General features: G+C 44.0%; 1 protein-coding gene across 1 annotated transcript in view; it reads right to left on the bottom strand.

The window, feature by feature from the left end:
• Positions 1–17,226, bottom strand: part of CUL5 (cullin 5) — a 107,317-nt gene extending 90,091 nt beyond the window's left edge. The window contains 2 exon segments of the mRNA XM_002807267.7: positions 16,751–16,777; positions 16,780–17,226. Of these exon segments, the coding sequence (XP_002807313.3) occupies positions 16,751–16,777; positions 16,780–17,007 (255 nt within the window). The 5' untranslated portion in view covers positions 17,008–17,226.
• Positions 17,227–17,915: the final 689 nt, after the last annotated feature.

The following is a 17,915-nucleotide window of genomic DNA, read 5'->3' as shown; positions in this document are numbered from 1 at the left end:
ATGGTATAGTCTGTTATCCTAGGCTACCAACCTATACAGCACGTAACTGAAACTGGAGGCAATTACAACAAAATCCTAAGTATTTCTGTAGCTAAACGTAGAAAAGGTACAGTAAAAATACAGTATGAAACATAAAACACAGTATACCTAAATAGGGCACTCACCATGAATGGATTCTGCAGGACTGGAAGATGCCCTAGGTGAGTCAGCGAGTGAGTGGAATAAATGTGAAGGCCTAGGACATCACCGTATATTACTACATACTTTATAAACACTTAGGCTACGCTAAATCATACAAAAATACTTCTCTTCAATAATAAATTGTTTGTTTGTTTGTTTTTTTGAGACGGAGTTTCGCTCTTGTTACCCAGGCTGGAGTGCAATGGCGCGATCTTGGCTCACCGCAACCTCCGCCTCCTGGGTTCAGGCAATTCTCCTGCCTCAGCCTCCCGAGCAGCTGGGATTACAGGCATGCACCACCATGCCCAGCTAATTTTTTTGTAGTTTTAGTAGAGACGGGGTTTCACCATGTTGACCAGGATGGTCTCGATCGCTTGACCTCGTGATCCACCCACCTCGGCCTCCCAAAGTGCTGGGATTACAGGCTTGAGCCACCGCGCCCGGCCATAAATTAAGTTTACTGTAACTTTTATTTACTTTAAAAACCTTTCCTTTTTCTGGAAAACTTAACTTTTTTGTACTAACATTTAGCCTGAAACACAAACACATGGCTAGGCATGGTGGCTCAGGCCTCTAATCCTAGCCCTCTGGGAGGCTGAGGCACAATGATCACTTGAGCTCAGGATTTTGAGACCAGCCTGGGCAACATGGTGAGATCCCATCTCTATTTTAAACAAACAACAACAACAAAAAACCCACAAACACATTACACAGCTTCACAAACACATTTACTTTCTTTATATCCTTATTCTATAAACTTTCTTTCTTATTAAAAAAAGGGGTTTTGGCCGGGCGCGGTGGCTCAAGCCTGTAATCCCAGTACTCTGGGAGGCTGAGGCAGGTGGATCACGAGGTCAACAGATTGAGACCACCCTGGTCAACATGGTGAAACCCCGTCTCTACTAAAAATACAAAAAAATTAGCTGGGCATGGTGGCGCGTGCCTGTAATCCCAGCTACTCAGGAGGCTGAGGCAGGAGAATTGCCTGAACCCAGGAGGCGGAGGTTGCGGTGAGCCGAGACGGCGCCACTGCACTCCAGCCTGGGTAACAAGAGCGAAACTTTTTTTATTTTTAAACTTTTTCATTAAAAACTAAGATAAACAGCTGGGCACAGTGGCTCGCACCTGTAATCCCAACACTTTGGGAGGCCGAGGCAGGTGGATCACGAGGTCAGGAGATCGGGACCATCCTGGCTAACATGGTGAAACCCCATCTCTACTAAAAATACAAAAAATTAGCCAGGTGTGGCGGCACGAGCCTGTAATCCCAGCTACTCCGGAGGCTAAGGTAGGAGAATTGCTTGAACCTGGGAGGCAGAGGTTGTGGTGAGCCGAGATTGTGCCATTGCACTCCATACTCCAGCCTGAGAGTGAAACTCCGTCTCAAAAAAATAAAAACTAAGACAAACATACACACTAGAGTAGTCCCATACAGGGTCAGGGTCACCAGCATCACTGTCTTCAACCTTCACATGTTGTCCCACTGGGAAGTCCTCAGGTACACTAACCTGAATGGAGCTGTCATCTCCTATGATAACAATGCCTTCTTCTGGAATGCCTCCTAACGGTCCTGAGGCTATTTTAGAGTCAACTTTTAAATTTATTAGAAGGCGTACACTCTAAAATAACAACAAAAAGCATGTTACAGTAAATGCAATGCTACAGTTTGGGTGTCTGTCCACCAAGCCTCATGCTGAAATCTGACCCCCAATGTTGGAGGCGAGCCTAAGGAAAGGTTAGGGTCACAGGGCTGGATCCCTCATGAATAGATTAATGCCAGTGGGGGTGGGGGCGGGGTGCTGAGCAGTGAGTTCGTTCTCTGTTGGTTCCCTGGGAGCTGGTTGTTAAAAAGAGTCTGGTACCTCTCCCCGCTCTCTTGCTTCCTTTCCTGCCATGTGATCTCTACACACAGGCTTCCCTTCACTTTCTGTCATGAATAGAAGCAGGCTGAGGATCTCACCAGTCTACAGAACTGCAGGCCAAATAAACCTTTTCTTCCTAAATTACCCTGTCTCCTCTTTCCTTGCCTAACATAGCCATGGCTTGTGGTCCTAAGAAGCATCTGAAGTGGGTAGCAGTGCCAAAGCACTGGATGCTGGATAAACTGACCAGTATGTTTGCTCCACAACCATTCACTGGTCCCCACAAGTTGAGAGAGTGTCTCCCTCTCATCATTTTCCTAAGGAATAGACTTAAGTATAGACAGGAGAGGAAGTAGAGAAGATTCGCATGCAGCAGTTCATTAAGATTAATGGCAAGGTCCAAACTGATATAACCTACCCTGCTGGATTCATGGATATCATCAGCATTGGTAAGATGGGAGAGAATTTCCATCTGATCTATGACACCAAGGGTTGTTCTGCTGTATACCACATTACATCTGAGGAGGCCAAGTACAAGTTGTGCAAAGTGAGAAAAACTTCTGTGGGCACAAAAGGAATCCTTCTTCTGGTAACACAAAATGCTCACACCATCCGCTACCCTGATCCTCTCATTAAGGTGAATGAGACCATTCAGATCGATTTGAAGACTGGCAAGATTACAGATTTCTTCAATCGACACTGGTAACCTGTGTATGGTGACTGGAGGCGCTAATCTGGGAAGAATTAGCGTGATCATCGAGAGAGAGAGGTACCCTGGATCTTTTGAAGTGGTTCACATGAAAGATGCCAATGGCAACAGCTTTGCCACTCTACTTTCCAACATTTTTGTTATTGGCAAGAGCAACAAACCATGGATTTCTCTTCCCCAAGGAAAGGGTATCTGCCTCACCATTGCTGAAAAGAGAAAAACAGAAGGCTGGCAGCTAAACACAGCAGCGGGTGAAATGGTCCCTGGGTGACATGTTAGATCTTTGTACGTAATTAAAAATAATATGTCACGATTAATAGCAAAAAATAAAAATAAAAATAAATTACCACTCTCAGGTATTTCTTTACAGCAACACAGACAAAGATATACATAAACCAGCAACACTTCCATTTATTATCATTACTAAGGATTATGTACTGTACACAATTAAATGTGCTAGACTTTTATAAGAGTGGCAGCACAACAGGTTTATGTACACCAGCGTCACAAACACGAGTGATGTGTTGTTGCACTACTACATTGCAAGGGCTACAATAAACATCCCCAGACAATAGGAATTTTTTAGCTCCCATTATAATCCTATAAGACCACTATTATTCTAAGCAGCAAAGCAAAAAAAAAAAAAAAAAAAAAAACCACATATGTGGTCCATTTTTGACGAAAACATCATTATGAAGAATGACTGTATATCCAATTAATGGCATGCTAATCAAAGGAAGTCAGTTGGCATATTTTAGATAGTTCATGTAAATTATGAGGTTAGCCATTTGAATGTGTGGGTTCCCTTACTGTTTATGAGCCACTAGTGCTCCCAGTTACGTGATTTTTTCTAAAACCCCATCTGCCAATCCCCACTAACCCAAAGAATCAAAAACACTACTGTACAGTTGGCCCTTGGTATTCGTGAAAAAAAATGATTCCAGGACCCACCCCGCCCACTCCCCTCTACTTCCCAGAATACCAAAACACATAGATGGTCAAGTCCCTGATATAAAATAGCATAGCATTTGCTTATTACCCATGCACATCCTCCCATATATTTCAAATCATCTCTAAAGTACTTATAGTACCTACTATAATGTAAATGCTATTAAAATAGCTGCTATCCTGTATTGTTTAGGGAATTAGAAGAAACAAGGTCTGTATGTATTCAATATAGATGCAATTTTTTTTCCTGAGGTTTTGTTTTTTTTTTTGAGATTACGGCTATTTATAATACAGAAATGGAGGCACAGAGATGTTAAGTAACTTGCCCAATATCACACAGCTAGCAAATGACAGAACCTGGAGAACAGAAGTAGCGTGGCTCCAGAGGCTGAGCTCATAACCACTGTTACATTGCAAGTACACTACTTGCATTAATCAGGGATTCATAAAACCTTTCTTATATCAACAAGTGAGGTGGCTTAATAAAAATAAAAAGTATGTGGGTGCCAAACTAAGTGCATATATATGATGTTTCTCTCTCTCTCTTTTTTTGACAGTCTTGCTCTGTCACCCAGGCTGGAGTACAATGGCATGATCTCGGCTCATTGCCACCTCCCCTCCCAGGTTCAAGTGATTCTCCTGCCTCAGCCTCCCATGTAGCTGGGACTACAGGTGTGTGCCACCATACATGGCTTATTTTTGTATCTTTTTAAGTAGAGACGGGGTTTAACCATGTTGGCCAGGCTGCTCTTGAACTCCTGACCTCAGGTGATCCACCTGCCTAGGCCTCCCAAAGTGCTGGGATTACAGGCATGAGCCATTACGCCCAGTGTTTTCTGAATATTTCTGATCCTTGGTTGGTCGAATCTATAGACATGGAACTCATGAATACTGAGGGCTGATTGTATATATTTGAATACCAGTAATTCTCACTAGTGCAATTCTTACTATGTTCCAGCCACAGCAACCTTTTAAAGGTGTTACTTAAACAGGTCAGCTCATCACTGCACCTCAAGACCTTTGACTTAGAATGCAGATCATCAGGTCTCAGCTCCAATGTCACCTCAGAGAGGCCTCCCAAACCAACCTAAGAAAAATGCCCTTCCTCCATGCCTCTCTGCACATCCAGAGACAAAGTCTTAAGATGGTAGAAGAGAAACTCTGATTGGCTATGAGACTGAAATTTTAATTTGGACTTAACAGGACTTTTAAGAAAAGCCCAGGAGAGCCATGGGATCTGAAATGTCAACATGTGGTAGAGAAAGAACATTAAACAAAATATAGTCAAAAGCAGTCTTCGGGGGAATAATTATTTTCTGTTGTAAATAAGTGAGTAAACTAGTGGCCCCACCTTCTGAACACTCTTTTTTTGAGACAGGGTGTCACTCTGTTGCCCAGGCTAGAGTGAAGTAGCATGAACACTGCTCACTGCAGCCTTGATCTTCTGTGCTCAAGCAATCCACCTGCCTCAGCCTCCCATGTAGCTGGGACTACAGGCATGCATCAACATGCCCGGATAATTTTTAAATTTTTTGTAGAGACAAGGTCTCACTATGTTGCCTAGACTGGTCTGGAACTCCTGGGCTCAAGCAATCCTCCCACCTGGGCTTCCCACAGTGCTGGAATTACAGGTGTGAGCCACCGCATCTGGGCTTGAACATTCTTACCATGTGGTTTTCATTACTGCCCTCATTATCAGCAAAAACTACGAAAGGATATTTTTTAGTGTCTGTATTCATCCATCAGGATATAAGCTCCAAGGTCTGAGAACTTTTGTCATATTCGCTATTATCACTGACACTTTTTTTTTTTTGGAGACTGGATCTTGCTACGTTGCCCAGTCTGGAGTGCAGTGGTACAATCTCAATTCACTGCAGCCTCAACCTCCTGGGCTCAATGAACCTCCCAACTCAGCCTCCTGAGTAGCTGGAACTACAAAACTGTACCCTACCACCCCCAGCTATATTTTTATTTTTTGTAGAGATGAGTTTTGTCATGTTGCCCAAGGCTGGTTTAAAACTCCTGGGCTCAGGTAATCCACCCACCTCAACCTCCTGAAGTGCTTGGATTATAGGTGTGAGCCATTGCATGCAGCCTCACTAACATTTAAAATGGTATCCAGTACAGCATAAATGTTCAGATTTTTACAGAATGAACAAACCCCAGTAACACTGATCAATTACCTGTGATATTATTTGTATGTACTCCATGGATATGACCAAGCCAACGTTCTCTCTTTTAATTTTAATTTTTGTAGCGGTAGTAGGTCTTGCTATGCTGCCCAGGCTAGCCTCCAACTCCTGGCCTCAAGTGACACTACTGCCTTGGCATCCCAAAATGCTGGGCATAAACCACTGCATCCAGCATCTGACAAATTTTAACCTGAGCTGTATTCTACTTTGGGTTTTTTTTTTTTTTGTACAAATGGGGTTGCCCAGGCTGCTGTCAAACTCCTGGCCTCCAGCAATACTCTGACCTTGGCCTCTCTGAAATCACTGGGACTACAGGCGTGAGTTACTGCAACCAGCCATACTTATTTTACAGAGCACATCAGGCATCTATTTACCTACTAACCAAGGCAGGAGGCAAATGGCTTTTAATGACAACTGGGTTCACCAGCACACTAGGCAAAACATTTATTAAAAGAAACCTTAGGTGGGCATGGTAGCTCACACCTGCAATCCAAGCACTTCAGGAGGCCAAGACAGGAGACTGCTTGAGCCCAGGAATTCGACACTAGCCTGGGCAACATGGCAAAACCTGACTCTACATAAAATTTTTTTAATGAGCTAGGTGTGGTGGTGTTGCACCTGTGGTCTCAGCTACTTGTAAGGATGAGGTGGGAGTATCACCTGAGCCTGAGGAGGTCGAGGCTGCAGTGAGCTGTGATTGCACCACTGTACATGGGAAACAGAGTGAGACTGTCTCAAAAAAAGAAAAGAAAAGAAAAACCTCTGGCTGGCACTTTTTTGCTCATGCCTGCAATTCCAGCACTTTGGGAGGCCTACGCAGGAAGATCACTAGAGCTCAGGAGTAGAGACCAGTCTGGGCAATATGGTCAGATCTCATCTCTGTAAAAAATTAGCCAGGCACAGTATGTGCCTATAGTCTCAGCTACTCAGGAGGCTGCGGTTGGAGCATCACTTGAGCCTGGGAGATCAAGGCTGAAGTGAGCCATGATCATGCCACTGCACTCCAGCTTTTGTGACAGTGAGACCCCATCTCAAAACAAACAAACAAAAAGAACAAAATCTCTTTTTACTAGAAAGATGCCTAGTATCCTCTACCTTCCAGCAGTCTAAAATTTCCCTCCTCTAATCCACTGAAAAATGACTGATCTAAATTTATCCTGAGCTGCCACTTCCTTTTAGAAGTTTTAATTAACATAACCACCTCCAGATTATGGTAATTGTTCAATCATTTATTTTCATAGAACATGAAAGAGTCTCCCATTTATATGCATCACAAAGTTTTACAGTTACTGATTAGCCCACTATTCCCTCTCCCATTCCTACTCATGACCAACTCTGAAATTCATTTTCTCTCTCCGCTATGTCAAACGCAACCATCTCTTTCTGGGACCGTACATTGAAGTGAGGGAAGGTTGCTCTAAGGCTCATGTCCCTCTCAGATGTGTGTTTCAAGAGGGCAATTTCTATCAACCCAATGAAAAACTGACAAGTTCTTAATGAGGTTCTCTTTTATGTTTAACTAGACATACTAAAAAGAATTCTCTGGTTATGTATCTTAACCACAGTCACTGACAATATTCAAATATTTGTATCACATCCATATTCCTTGCCAAGTATGATCCTGAGTCTGTGCTTTTGCACTGGCTGTTCGCTCCACAAGGAACTCTTCTAAATATGTACATGACTTGCTCTCTTGCTTCGTTCAGGTCTTACCTCAAATAGCATCTCCTCAGAGGTATTCTCTCACTATCTTAACAAAAATAAGCCAGGCGGCTCACACCTGTAATCCCAGCACTTTGGGTGGCTGAGGCAGGTGGACCACTTGAGGTCAGGAGTTCAAGACCATCCCGGCCAACACGGTGAAATCCCGTCTCTACTAAAAATACAAAAATTAGCCAAGTGTGGTGGCATGGGCCTGTAATCCCAGCTACTCAGGAGGCTGAGGCAGGAGAATCGCTTGAACCTAGGAGGTGGAGGTTGCAGTGAGCCGAGATCACGCCACTGCACTCCAGCCTGGGCAACTGAGTGAGGCTCTGTCTCAAAAAAAATAACACCAAGCCCTCTCTTCCTTACCCTGGATTTTTTTCTTGATAGTACCTATCACAACTTGACTTACAGTATGTATTTAATTGTTTATGTTTATTGTTTGCATTCCCAACAAAAATGTAAATTATACAAGGGCAGGAGTTGTCTGCCTAGTTTATCATTATCTAGTTAGAAGTAGGAAATAGTAAATTCTTGTTCAATGAATTTATTTCCCATAGACTTAATTTTTCCTGTTACGGTTACGGTTTCAATGAACAGGATGTCACTGGCACAAATGCCCTCATCCATGGCCATCTCACAAGCAGATTATGAATACACAGAAAATAGAATAACTTCATGTGTAAAAGCCAAAAATAGATTGAGGGCTTGAGAGTATCTCTGCTCAGATAGTTTGCAAATATTCCTCAGTAACTAGAGAACTTTATTTCAAACCCCCTCGCCTAGCACTGAAGGCCCTTTGTAATCTGATCTGACTTTCCTTTTACTCCTCTCTCTCCTGCTGTTTCCCTGTATTCTGGGTTTCTATGCTGCGACAATCCCAAGGACTACTACTCATAAAGAATATCTAACACAGCATGCAGCTCTGCTTACACTGCAGCCAAACTAACCTAGCCTAGATTCCTACCAAATTTTCTGCTAATCACCAGCTAAAAAAAGTTTACCCATTATTCAAAATCCAGCTTCAACATTTCTCCAAAGAATCTTCACTGATCATCCCACCGGAAACTATTTCCTCAATCTGTGAGGGACTAACAGCAGTTGGTAACACATCTGAAACTTCTGCCTCACAGTAAATCATTAGCACCTTTTAGTATATGGTAAATTCCCAAAGAGCATGGACATATATCTTTGCATTCTACATGCTGCACTGCATATGGGTGTCAATAAAGTTATTTTAATAATGAATACATTCTACAGGCACTTTTTGTTGTTGTTCTGTAGAGACAGGGTCTTCCAATATTGCCCAGGTTGGCCTCAAGCAATCCTCTCACCTCATCCTTCCCAAGTGCTGAGATCAGAGGCACGAGCCACCATGTCCAGTGTCTACAGACATTCTGAATCACTGCCTTCCATTTCCATTTTCTTTTCTCTTAAAGGAAAAAAAAATTTCCCCTGAGAAAAGTAGTATCAGTCATATTTCAATTTAAAGTTTGAGTTCTTTTTATGAACAAGCAAGTACTCAGAGATTTTATTACCACCAGGCCTGCTTTCCAAGCGCTTATGAAAGAAGCATTACACATAGAAAGGAACAACCAGTATTAGCCTTTCTAAAAATATACCAAAAAGTAAAGAGCATCAACATAAAGAAGAATTTACATCAACGAATGGATAGAATAGCCAGGTAACATCAAATGGCAGTAACCCTAAATTTAAGTTGACTAAATCCCCCAATCAAAAGATACAGCCAAAACCCAACGGTATGCTACATCCAGACCCATTTCACATCCAAAGATACACAAAGACTCAAAACAAAGGGATGAAGAAAGAGTTACCAACCAAATGGAGAGCAAAAATAAATAAATAAAAAGCAGGAGCTGCAATTCTCACATCTGATAAAATAGATTTCAAAGCAACAAAGATATAGTGGTAAATGGATCAATGCAACAATAAGAGCTAACGATCCTAACACCTAGATACATAAGACCCATAAAGAGATTTAGACTCAACGAGACAGAAAATTAATAAGGATATCCAGGACTTGAACTCAGATCCGGAACAAGTAAACTCAATAAATATTTATAGAGCTCTCCATTTTAAATACACAAAATATTGATCGGCCATTAGTAATACCCATTTTTAGAATAAAGCTACATTCCCGTTTTCTCTCCCTCTTTTTCTTCCTCTTTCTTCCTCCCCTTCACTTTTTTTTTTTCCCTAAAAAAAAAAAAAGAAAGTTTGAGTTCTCTTGTGGGTTGATTGTATTCTACTACCTTCTTGTGCCTCCAACTCACTAGATCTAATTAGAAGGAAAGAGAAAGAGAGTTAATAGTTATTAGGGAGAAGATGACTTCTGGCATGCTAATGAGCCAACGAGTAACCAGCCAGGTAGGGGTGTGTGCACACACATGTATGAGACAGGAGTGGGGGGGGGCAGGGGGAGAGAGGTGCGGGGGGGAGAGGGAGGGGGAGAGGGGGAGAGAGAGAGAGAGAGAGAGAGAGAGAGAGAGAGAGAAAACTATACTAGTTATCAGGAGAAGACCCAGTTGGAAAGATCTGAAATAATTTGAGTCATCAAAGGTATCGGAGCAGAAGTGATATGGTGAGAAAGAACTGTTTTGATCTAGAGCTCAGATCAGAGCTGAGAGATAAAAATAGTGAAATCATGGGAGTTAAGACTGTCCCAGAAAAACAAAAACAAAAAAAAAACAAAAAAACAAAGATAGAAAGGGCTGAAGATAAAATCCTGAGAAATAATTATATTGGGGGCAGGGGAGAGAAGTCAGTGAAAAACAAGTGATTTGAGAGAGAGAAGACCAAGGAAGGAATGTCATAAAAACCAAAAAAGCAGCAGAGGAAATGAGCAATAATACCAGAAAAGAGGAGAAACAATATCACAAAGAATCTCATTTGATAATCAGGAGGATGCTAGTGCCTTTAAGACTAACAGGTTCTATACAACTGGCTGGGAGAGAAGAGTGAGCCATATCACAGTAAGTTAAAGGGCAAAGAATTATAACGGCAGCAAACGGGCTGCTTTTCCAAGAACTGTGACAGTGAGAAACTGACAAAAGTTTAAGGCAGAATACAAGTTAAGTTTATATGAGGCCAAGCACAGTGGCTCATGCCTGTAATCCCAACACTTTGGGTAGAGAGGCAGGAGGATCATATGAGGTCAGGAATTGAAGACCAGCCTGGCCAACATGGTAAAATCCTGTCTCTACTAAAAATACAAAAATTAGCTGGGTGTGGTAGTGTGTGTCTGTAATCCCAGCTACCCCGGAGGCCAAGGCAGGAGAATCACTTGAACCCGGGAGGCGGAGGTTGCAGTGAGCAGAGATTGCGCTACTGCACTCCAGCCTGGGCAACAAGAGTGAAACTCTGTCTCCAAAAAAAAAGAAGTTTATATGAGGCAACACATGAACTTTCTTATAGGCATAGCAGTGAGAAAAAGGGAAACAAAAAAAAAGCAAGAGGGGACATACCACCAAGTCCGGAGGGGAAGACGAGGACTGAACAAGCAGAAGGAAGCAATTTGGGAGACAGCAGGGAACAGAGGAGGGTACGGGGGAAACAAGAAAAATGTGTGCCGTCAACCAAGGAAGTTAAGGGCACTTCAAATAGCTGGGTGAAGTACTGTGCTAAGAATTAAGAGGGGTGAGGCTCAGCAAAAAAAAAAGGTCTGAACAACTGCTGTTTGGAGTAGAACAGTAAACTGGAAACGAAAAAAATGAGCACTAAGGGCCCAGATGATAATTGCAAAAGAAAAGGAACATTACTTGTTCAAAGTAATCTAAAACAGAGGATGAAATTAGAGTATCAGATTCCTACAAAGACGAACTTTGGAAGGCAAAACAGCAAAGATAAAGCAGTTATATGGAAAGGTTTTCAGAGATACAAAACCCCAAAGCAGTTGATAACTGTATATGTCAAAATGTACTACACGCATCTTTACATAGCTGAAAGACTTCTAAGATACAGCAATAGTTGACCTGCTTTAAACAGACAATAAAATTATTCGAGTCAAATTCCAATATTAAAAAAGAAAAACGGCCACAGTGGCTCACGCTTATAATCCCTGCACTTTGGGAGGCTGAGGTGGGCAGATCACGAGGTCAGAAGATCGAGACCATCTTGTCCAACATGGTGAAACCCTGTCTCTACTAAAAATAAAAAAAATGAGGCCGGGCGCGGTGGCTCACGCCTGTAATCCCAGCACTTTGGGAGGCCGAGGCGGGTGGATCACGAGGTCAAGAGATCGAGACCATCCTGGTCAACATGGTGAAACCCCGTCTCTACTAAAAATACAAAAAATTAGCTGGGCATGGTGGTGCGTGCCTGTAGTCCCAGCTACTAGGGAGGCTGAGGCACGAGAATTGCCTGAACCCAGGAGGCGGAGGTTGCGGTGAGCCGAGATCGCGCCATTGCACTCCAGCCTGGGTGACATGAGCGAAACTCTGTCTCAAAAAATAAAAAAAATAAAAAAATGAAACAGTGAAACCCCGTCTCTACTAAAAATGCAAAAATTAGCTGGGCATGGTGGTGCATGCCTGTAGTCCCAGCGACTCGGGAGGCTGAGGCAGAAGAATCCCTTGAACCCAGGAGGCAAAGGCTGCAGTGAGCCAAGGTCGTGCCACTACACTCCAGCCTCGGCGACGGAGCAAGACTCCATCTCAAAAAAAAAAAAAAAAAAAGGCTGGGTTTGGTGGTGCACGCCTGTAGCCCCAGCTACTGGGAAGGCTGAGGCAGGAGAATCACTTGAACCCAAGAGGCAGAGGTTGCAGTGAGCTGAGACCGCACCACTGCACTCCAGCCTGGCAACAGAGCAAGACTCAGTCTCAAATAAAAAAAAAAAACTTTTAACTTCTAAGTCACACATCAAGAAAGTTTTGACGCCTGTACTCCCAGCACTTTGGGAAGCCAAGGCTGGCAGATGGCTTGAGCCCAGGAATTCAAGACCAGCCTGGACAACATGCGGAAACCTCATTTCTACAAAAAATGCAAAGAATTAGCCAGGCATGTTGATGCATGCCTGTCGTCCCAGCTAGGAGGCTAAGATGGGAGAATCACCTGAGTCCAGGAAGTTAAGGCCGCAGTGAATCATGATTGTGCCAGTGCACTCCAGCCTTGGCATTGGAGTATGACCCTGTGCTGTCTCCAAGAATAAAAAAAAATGTTTGAATCTTTCAAAACGGATTAGCTAGCCCTCTGAATTCTGTGTCCTCCACAAACTCCATAAACTTAACTTTACTCAGCTTACTGATAAAGCAAGCACATACACTTTCAGCAGGACACTGAAGGCCTTTAAGGATTGATGGTTTACTACCTTTCACTGTCAAACGCCTATACCCTTCAGGGGATATTTCTCATCAAGCCCACAGTTCTCCATTTTGACCATAGGACACGATAATTTTGTCAAAAATGCTCTGGTGATATCTAACTATACAATGTCAAAGGCATTTTTCTAACGAACCAGGTTATTAATCCCATCAAAAAAGGAAATGAGGCTAATTTAGCCACTCCCCAGCCGGTTCTGTCTCTATTCAAGGTACCACCAGCCTTGAATTTAAATACTCCTACAAACTATGTTACAGAACTACCCTGCAGAGTCTCATTACATTTCTCCCAAAGACAAACTTAAGTCTTCCCACTTGATGATTCGTTTTTTTATTCTTTTGAGACCAAGTCTCGCTCTGTTTGCCAGGCTGGAGTGCAGTGGTGCAATCTCGGCTCACTGTAACCCCTGCCTCCCAGGTTCAAGTGATTCTTCCACCTTAGCCTCCCCAGTAGCTGGGACTACAGATGTGCGCCACCATGCCCCACTATCTTTTGTATTTTTAGTAGACATGGGGTTTCACCATGTTGGCTAGTCTGGTCTTAAACTCCAGACCTCATGATCTGCCCTCCTCAGCCTCCCAAAGTGCTGGGATTACAGGCATGAGCCACTGTGCCTGGCCAATGGGCTACTTTTTAAATGTACGAATAGTCATCCATCCTCATCCTCGGTCTCACTTTCCAGTTTTAGTGATATTTGGTCAACCATGATCCAAAAATGTTAGACAAAAAAATTCCAGAAATGAACAACAGGTTTTAAAGTGCACGTTCTACACAGTGTGACGAAATCTCCCAGTCTGGCTCCATTCGCTATATCCATGTCGTATGCCTTACTCGCCCATTAGTCACTTCGTAGCCCTCCTGGTCATCAGATCAGAAAAAACAGTATATATGGGGTTTGGTACTGTCCACCATTTCAAGCATCCACGGGGGTCTTGGAATACATTCCCTGAGGATAAGTCGGGGCGTTGGGGTAGATGTGGCAGGGGCTACTACATAAGGCAAGCCCCCATCACCTGCCAGTGAGGATATAAAGAGATTTTCTGGCCAACTTGAATACATAAACTTTGGTTACATATAGATAAAAGAAACAAATGTCCATTTATAATGTCATATTAGTTACACAACATTAAAATAATCTACTATATAAATTAATATTCATTTAGAAATTCAGCTTTTTCCCTTAATCAACATTTCATAAGACAGTGTTACTGAATCTTAGTGTAACATTGGCATCTGTCTTCATGTTCACTAGAGTGACTAAGTAACTTGCTTCTTTTTTTTTTTTCAAAGTATTATCACCTTCCCTTTATTTGTAAATGTTTGAGTTAAAACACTTTTTAAATTCCCGTGAGCTTTTAAGCCTAAACCCTAAGGGCCTGTTTTCTGTACATTCAGGCAGTTTTTCCATTCACAGGTCTGTGCTGTGGATGTAGATTCAGAATTTCCACAAGGTAAGTATTTAACTAATATAGACCAAAGTAGCTTCCACAGGTAAGTACTTACCTAATATGGACCAACGTAGCTTCCACAGGTAAGTACTTAACTGATATGTACCAAAATAGCTTCTCTAAACAATGCTTTGAGAGGTTTTGTAAAAAGTAGAATAGTGACTTGCTCTTTTCTGAGAGTTATTTTTGGGGAGAAAAAGACCTTGCTTTATCCAGGTAATCAACAGGTCAAAATTTCACAGAATCGGAGACAAAATTATTTCTTAAACACATTTCAATTAATAGCATAGATACTGTTTATGTAAACACACAGATGCATTAATAGGAGTCTTCAGAAATCAAACAAATTTTCTTTCTTCTTTTTTTTAAAGTCTCATTCTCACCTGGGCTACAGAGCAGTGGCGTGATCATAGTTCACTATATCCTTTAAGTCAGAATTATCAATAGCACTTATATTGTAGGAACACTGTGAAGATTAATGTATCTAAAACAATCCCCCCACCTTGGCCTCTCAAAGAGCTGAGATTATAGGAGTGAGCCATGGTGCCCAACCCACAAATTTTCTTTCCGAACTAAAGCATGAGAATTTTGCTATACCATCATAAAAGAGAAAAGCAGAGTGGGATGGGTTACTCAATTCTCCTGAATTAGTTTTCTTAAAATTGTATTTTATACTAATTAAGTGCCAGGCACAGTTTGAGCATTATAGATACATCAACTAATTTAATCTTCACAATGTCCTATGATACAGGTGCTCTTTATTGATAATACTGTTCTACTCATAAGGAAACTTGCCCAAAGTCTTACAGCTTGTCAGTGGTGGCTATTCAGGGGGTCTAATTCTAGGGCCCCTCCCTCTTTTAAAAGGGGATATATGGGCCAGGCGCTGTGGCTCACTTTGGGAGGCCAAGGTGGGTGGATCACGTGAGGTCGGGAGTTCAAGACCAGCCTGCCATCATGGTGAAACCCTCATCTTATTACAAAAAAATAAAAGGGGATATACAGTATTGCCTCTTAGTAAAATTTGTTCTTTATTTTATGAGAGAGTCCCATCTACTAAACAATCAATATCAGTGGTCTAAAGAAGACATGGTGGTTAGGTTCCTTTTTTATTATTTTCTAGTATTCATCCACATTGCCTGAAGGCATAATGAGCGGTCTGGGGAAGAGGTGGTTCATCCTTTGTATTAAGTTGGTACAAAAGTAATTGTGGTTTTCGCCGTAATATTATGTTCTCTGAGTTAATCACTACCCCCATTTCTGTCAGTACTTTTAAGGCAAATAATTACTACAAACACATGCACAGAACGTACTAGTTCCAAGTCTTCCTCATTCTTCTCCAAACGTTTTAACTGGTGGTGGAGAATGTGCCCTGTGGGCCTAGATCTCCCTTGCTATATAAAACTAACTTTAAAGCCTGTAATCCCAGCACTTTGGGAGGCCGAGGCGGGTGGATCACGAGGTCGAGAGATCGAGACCATCCTGGTCAACATGGTGAAACCCCGTCTCTACTAAAAATACAAAAAATTAGCTGGGCATGGTGGTGGGCGCCTGTAGTCCCAGCTACTCAGGAGGCTGAGGCAGGAGAATTGCCTGAACCCAGGAGGCGGAGGTTGCGGTGAGCCGAGATCGCACCATTGCATTCCAGCCTGGGTAACAAGAGCGAGACTCCGTCTCAAAAAAAAAAGAAAAAACTAACTTTAAACGTTGTCTTTGACACGGTAAATTTCCTGCGCCTTGAAACGATATGAGCGCTTCCTCGGTTGTCATCCGGTCGTGTCCTGTAACGGGGATGGGAGTTAGGAAGGAGTTTCCTAGGGAAAAAAGGGGAAAAGATGAACTCGAGAATGGGAGAATGAGGAGGGAAGGTGTAACACGCAGAAAAGGGAGGAAGGGGGTGGAGGGGGAGGCACTGCTGGTCTGACCGGGAATTTCGTGCAGACAGAACGAGGACAGAAATGGAAGAGGGGGTCGAGTCCCTGAAACCTGTTAGGCAGCATTTCCTCGGCTCTTCCTTGGATGCGTCTTAGACGCTGCTTTACGGGAAACCGAGCGCCGAGCCCTAACGGCCCAGCTGGTCAGGGCGCCGCGCGACCATTCGTCTCCCGCTGCCGGCCGGAGCGGGTCCCCTGAAAGCATCACGCCCCTGCAGCGCTCGGCCAGGCTTTTCTCCCAGCGGCCGGTCGGCGGGAGAGACCCCCAGGCCAGAGACCCGCGTCCCCGTCCTCGCCCGCCGCCACCGCGGCTTCCCTTCCGGCCGACAACCCCCGAACACTCCCACATTTCGCAGCCGAACCTGAGCCGTGCCCTTCCCAAAGCGCCGAACCCGGCAGCTACAGAGTAAAACCCAGGCTGGAGTGAGGGTCTTACCTTTAACAGATTAGACGTCGCCATGTTCGTTCAACTTGGACTCTCGCGAGAGCACGCGAGAATTCGCGGCGCTGCCGGCCAGGCCTCGGCCGGACGCCGGAGTTCGCACCGGGGCCCAGGGCCCGCCGGCCCGTAGCGGGGTGCAGGGGGCGCCGGGGCGGCGTGCTGACAGCGCCGACCTCGTCCCGAGCACCAGGAGCGTCCTCACCCTTGTCCCCTACATGGTCACCAGAGCTTCCCCACTCGGAGGAGCTCATGCAAGCGCTCAGGAAGACGGGGACGGCGAATGCTGAGAAGGGAACGGGAGTTGACCTGACTTGGAAGAGGAAGCATCGACTCCGCGAGCCTCCCCCACTCCTGCGGATTAGCCTCTGTGGTTGCACCCGCCGCGGCCACCTGCAACGAATTTAGCTCGGCTTAGGCCCCGCAGCTCAGGGTCCGCGGCAGCATCACGTGACGCCAGGGCGGGGACGCGCTCGGGAGCGAGCGTGGGAGCCTGGAAGCCTCGGTGGGTCCCGAGGCCGCGGCAAGGCCGGGAGCGCGCCCTCTGCTGGCAGGACCTGGCGTTTTCCCGCACCCCTCCCCAAATCCCGGACTCGGTGTTAAGGGAGGCGCATTGTCCTGAAATGCTTGCAAACTACTGTCTTCAATAACTGGTGCATAGAAGGCGCCCAGGAAATATGTGTTGAGTGCACAAGCGTGCTGACTATTAATATTTATAATCGAGAGTGCCTGGCACTTAAATATTGTTCAGCGCTTTGGGAGGCTGAAGGGGAGGATCACTTGAAGCCAGGAGTCCAAGACCAGCATCTTTACAAAAAAGTTTGGGGAAATAAAAAAGGAATGTTCAGGGAATTAATATTAACCTTCGACTTCCTGAGGGCACATTATCCCGGAAGATCCTAAACCATAAGCCCCTAGCTTTTACCCCTTCAGACCACAAACCACTGGCCAATGAGAGAATATAATTTACATGTAGAACCTACAGGATACCTGGTATTGCGTCATGCGTGTTTACAAACAGCTTTCATACTGTCATAATGCGTAGAAATAAGTAAGAGCTCTGCACTAAAAGCAGAGAAGAGGGATGAGTCTACTTAAAGAATCCAGTCAAGTAGCTAATACTTGTTTGTGCACTTGTATGTGCTAGGCACTGGAAATACAG

Source organism: Callithrix jacchus, chromosome 10, assembly GCF_049354715.1.
Source record: "Callithrix jacchus isolate 240 chromosome 10, calJac240_pri, whole genome shotgun sequence".
NCBI classification, from domain to species: Eukaryota; Metazoa; Chordata; class Mammalia; order Primates; family Cebidae; genus Callithrix; species Callithrix jacchus.
The sequence above is the reverse complement of the archived record's forward strand: the minus strand, read 5'-3'. Positions and strand labels throughout refer to the sequence as shown.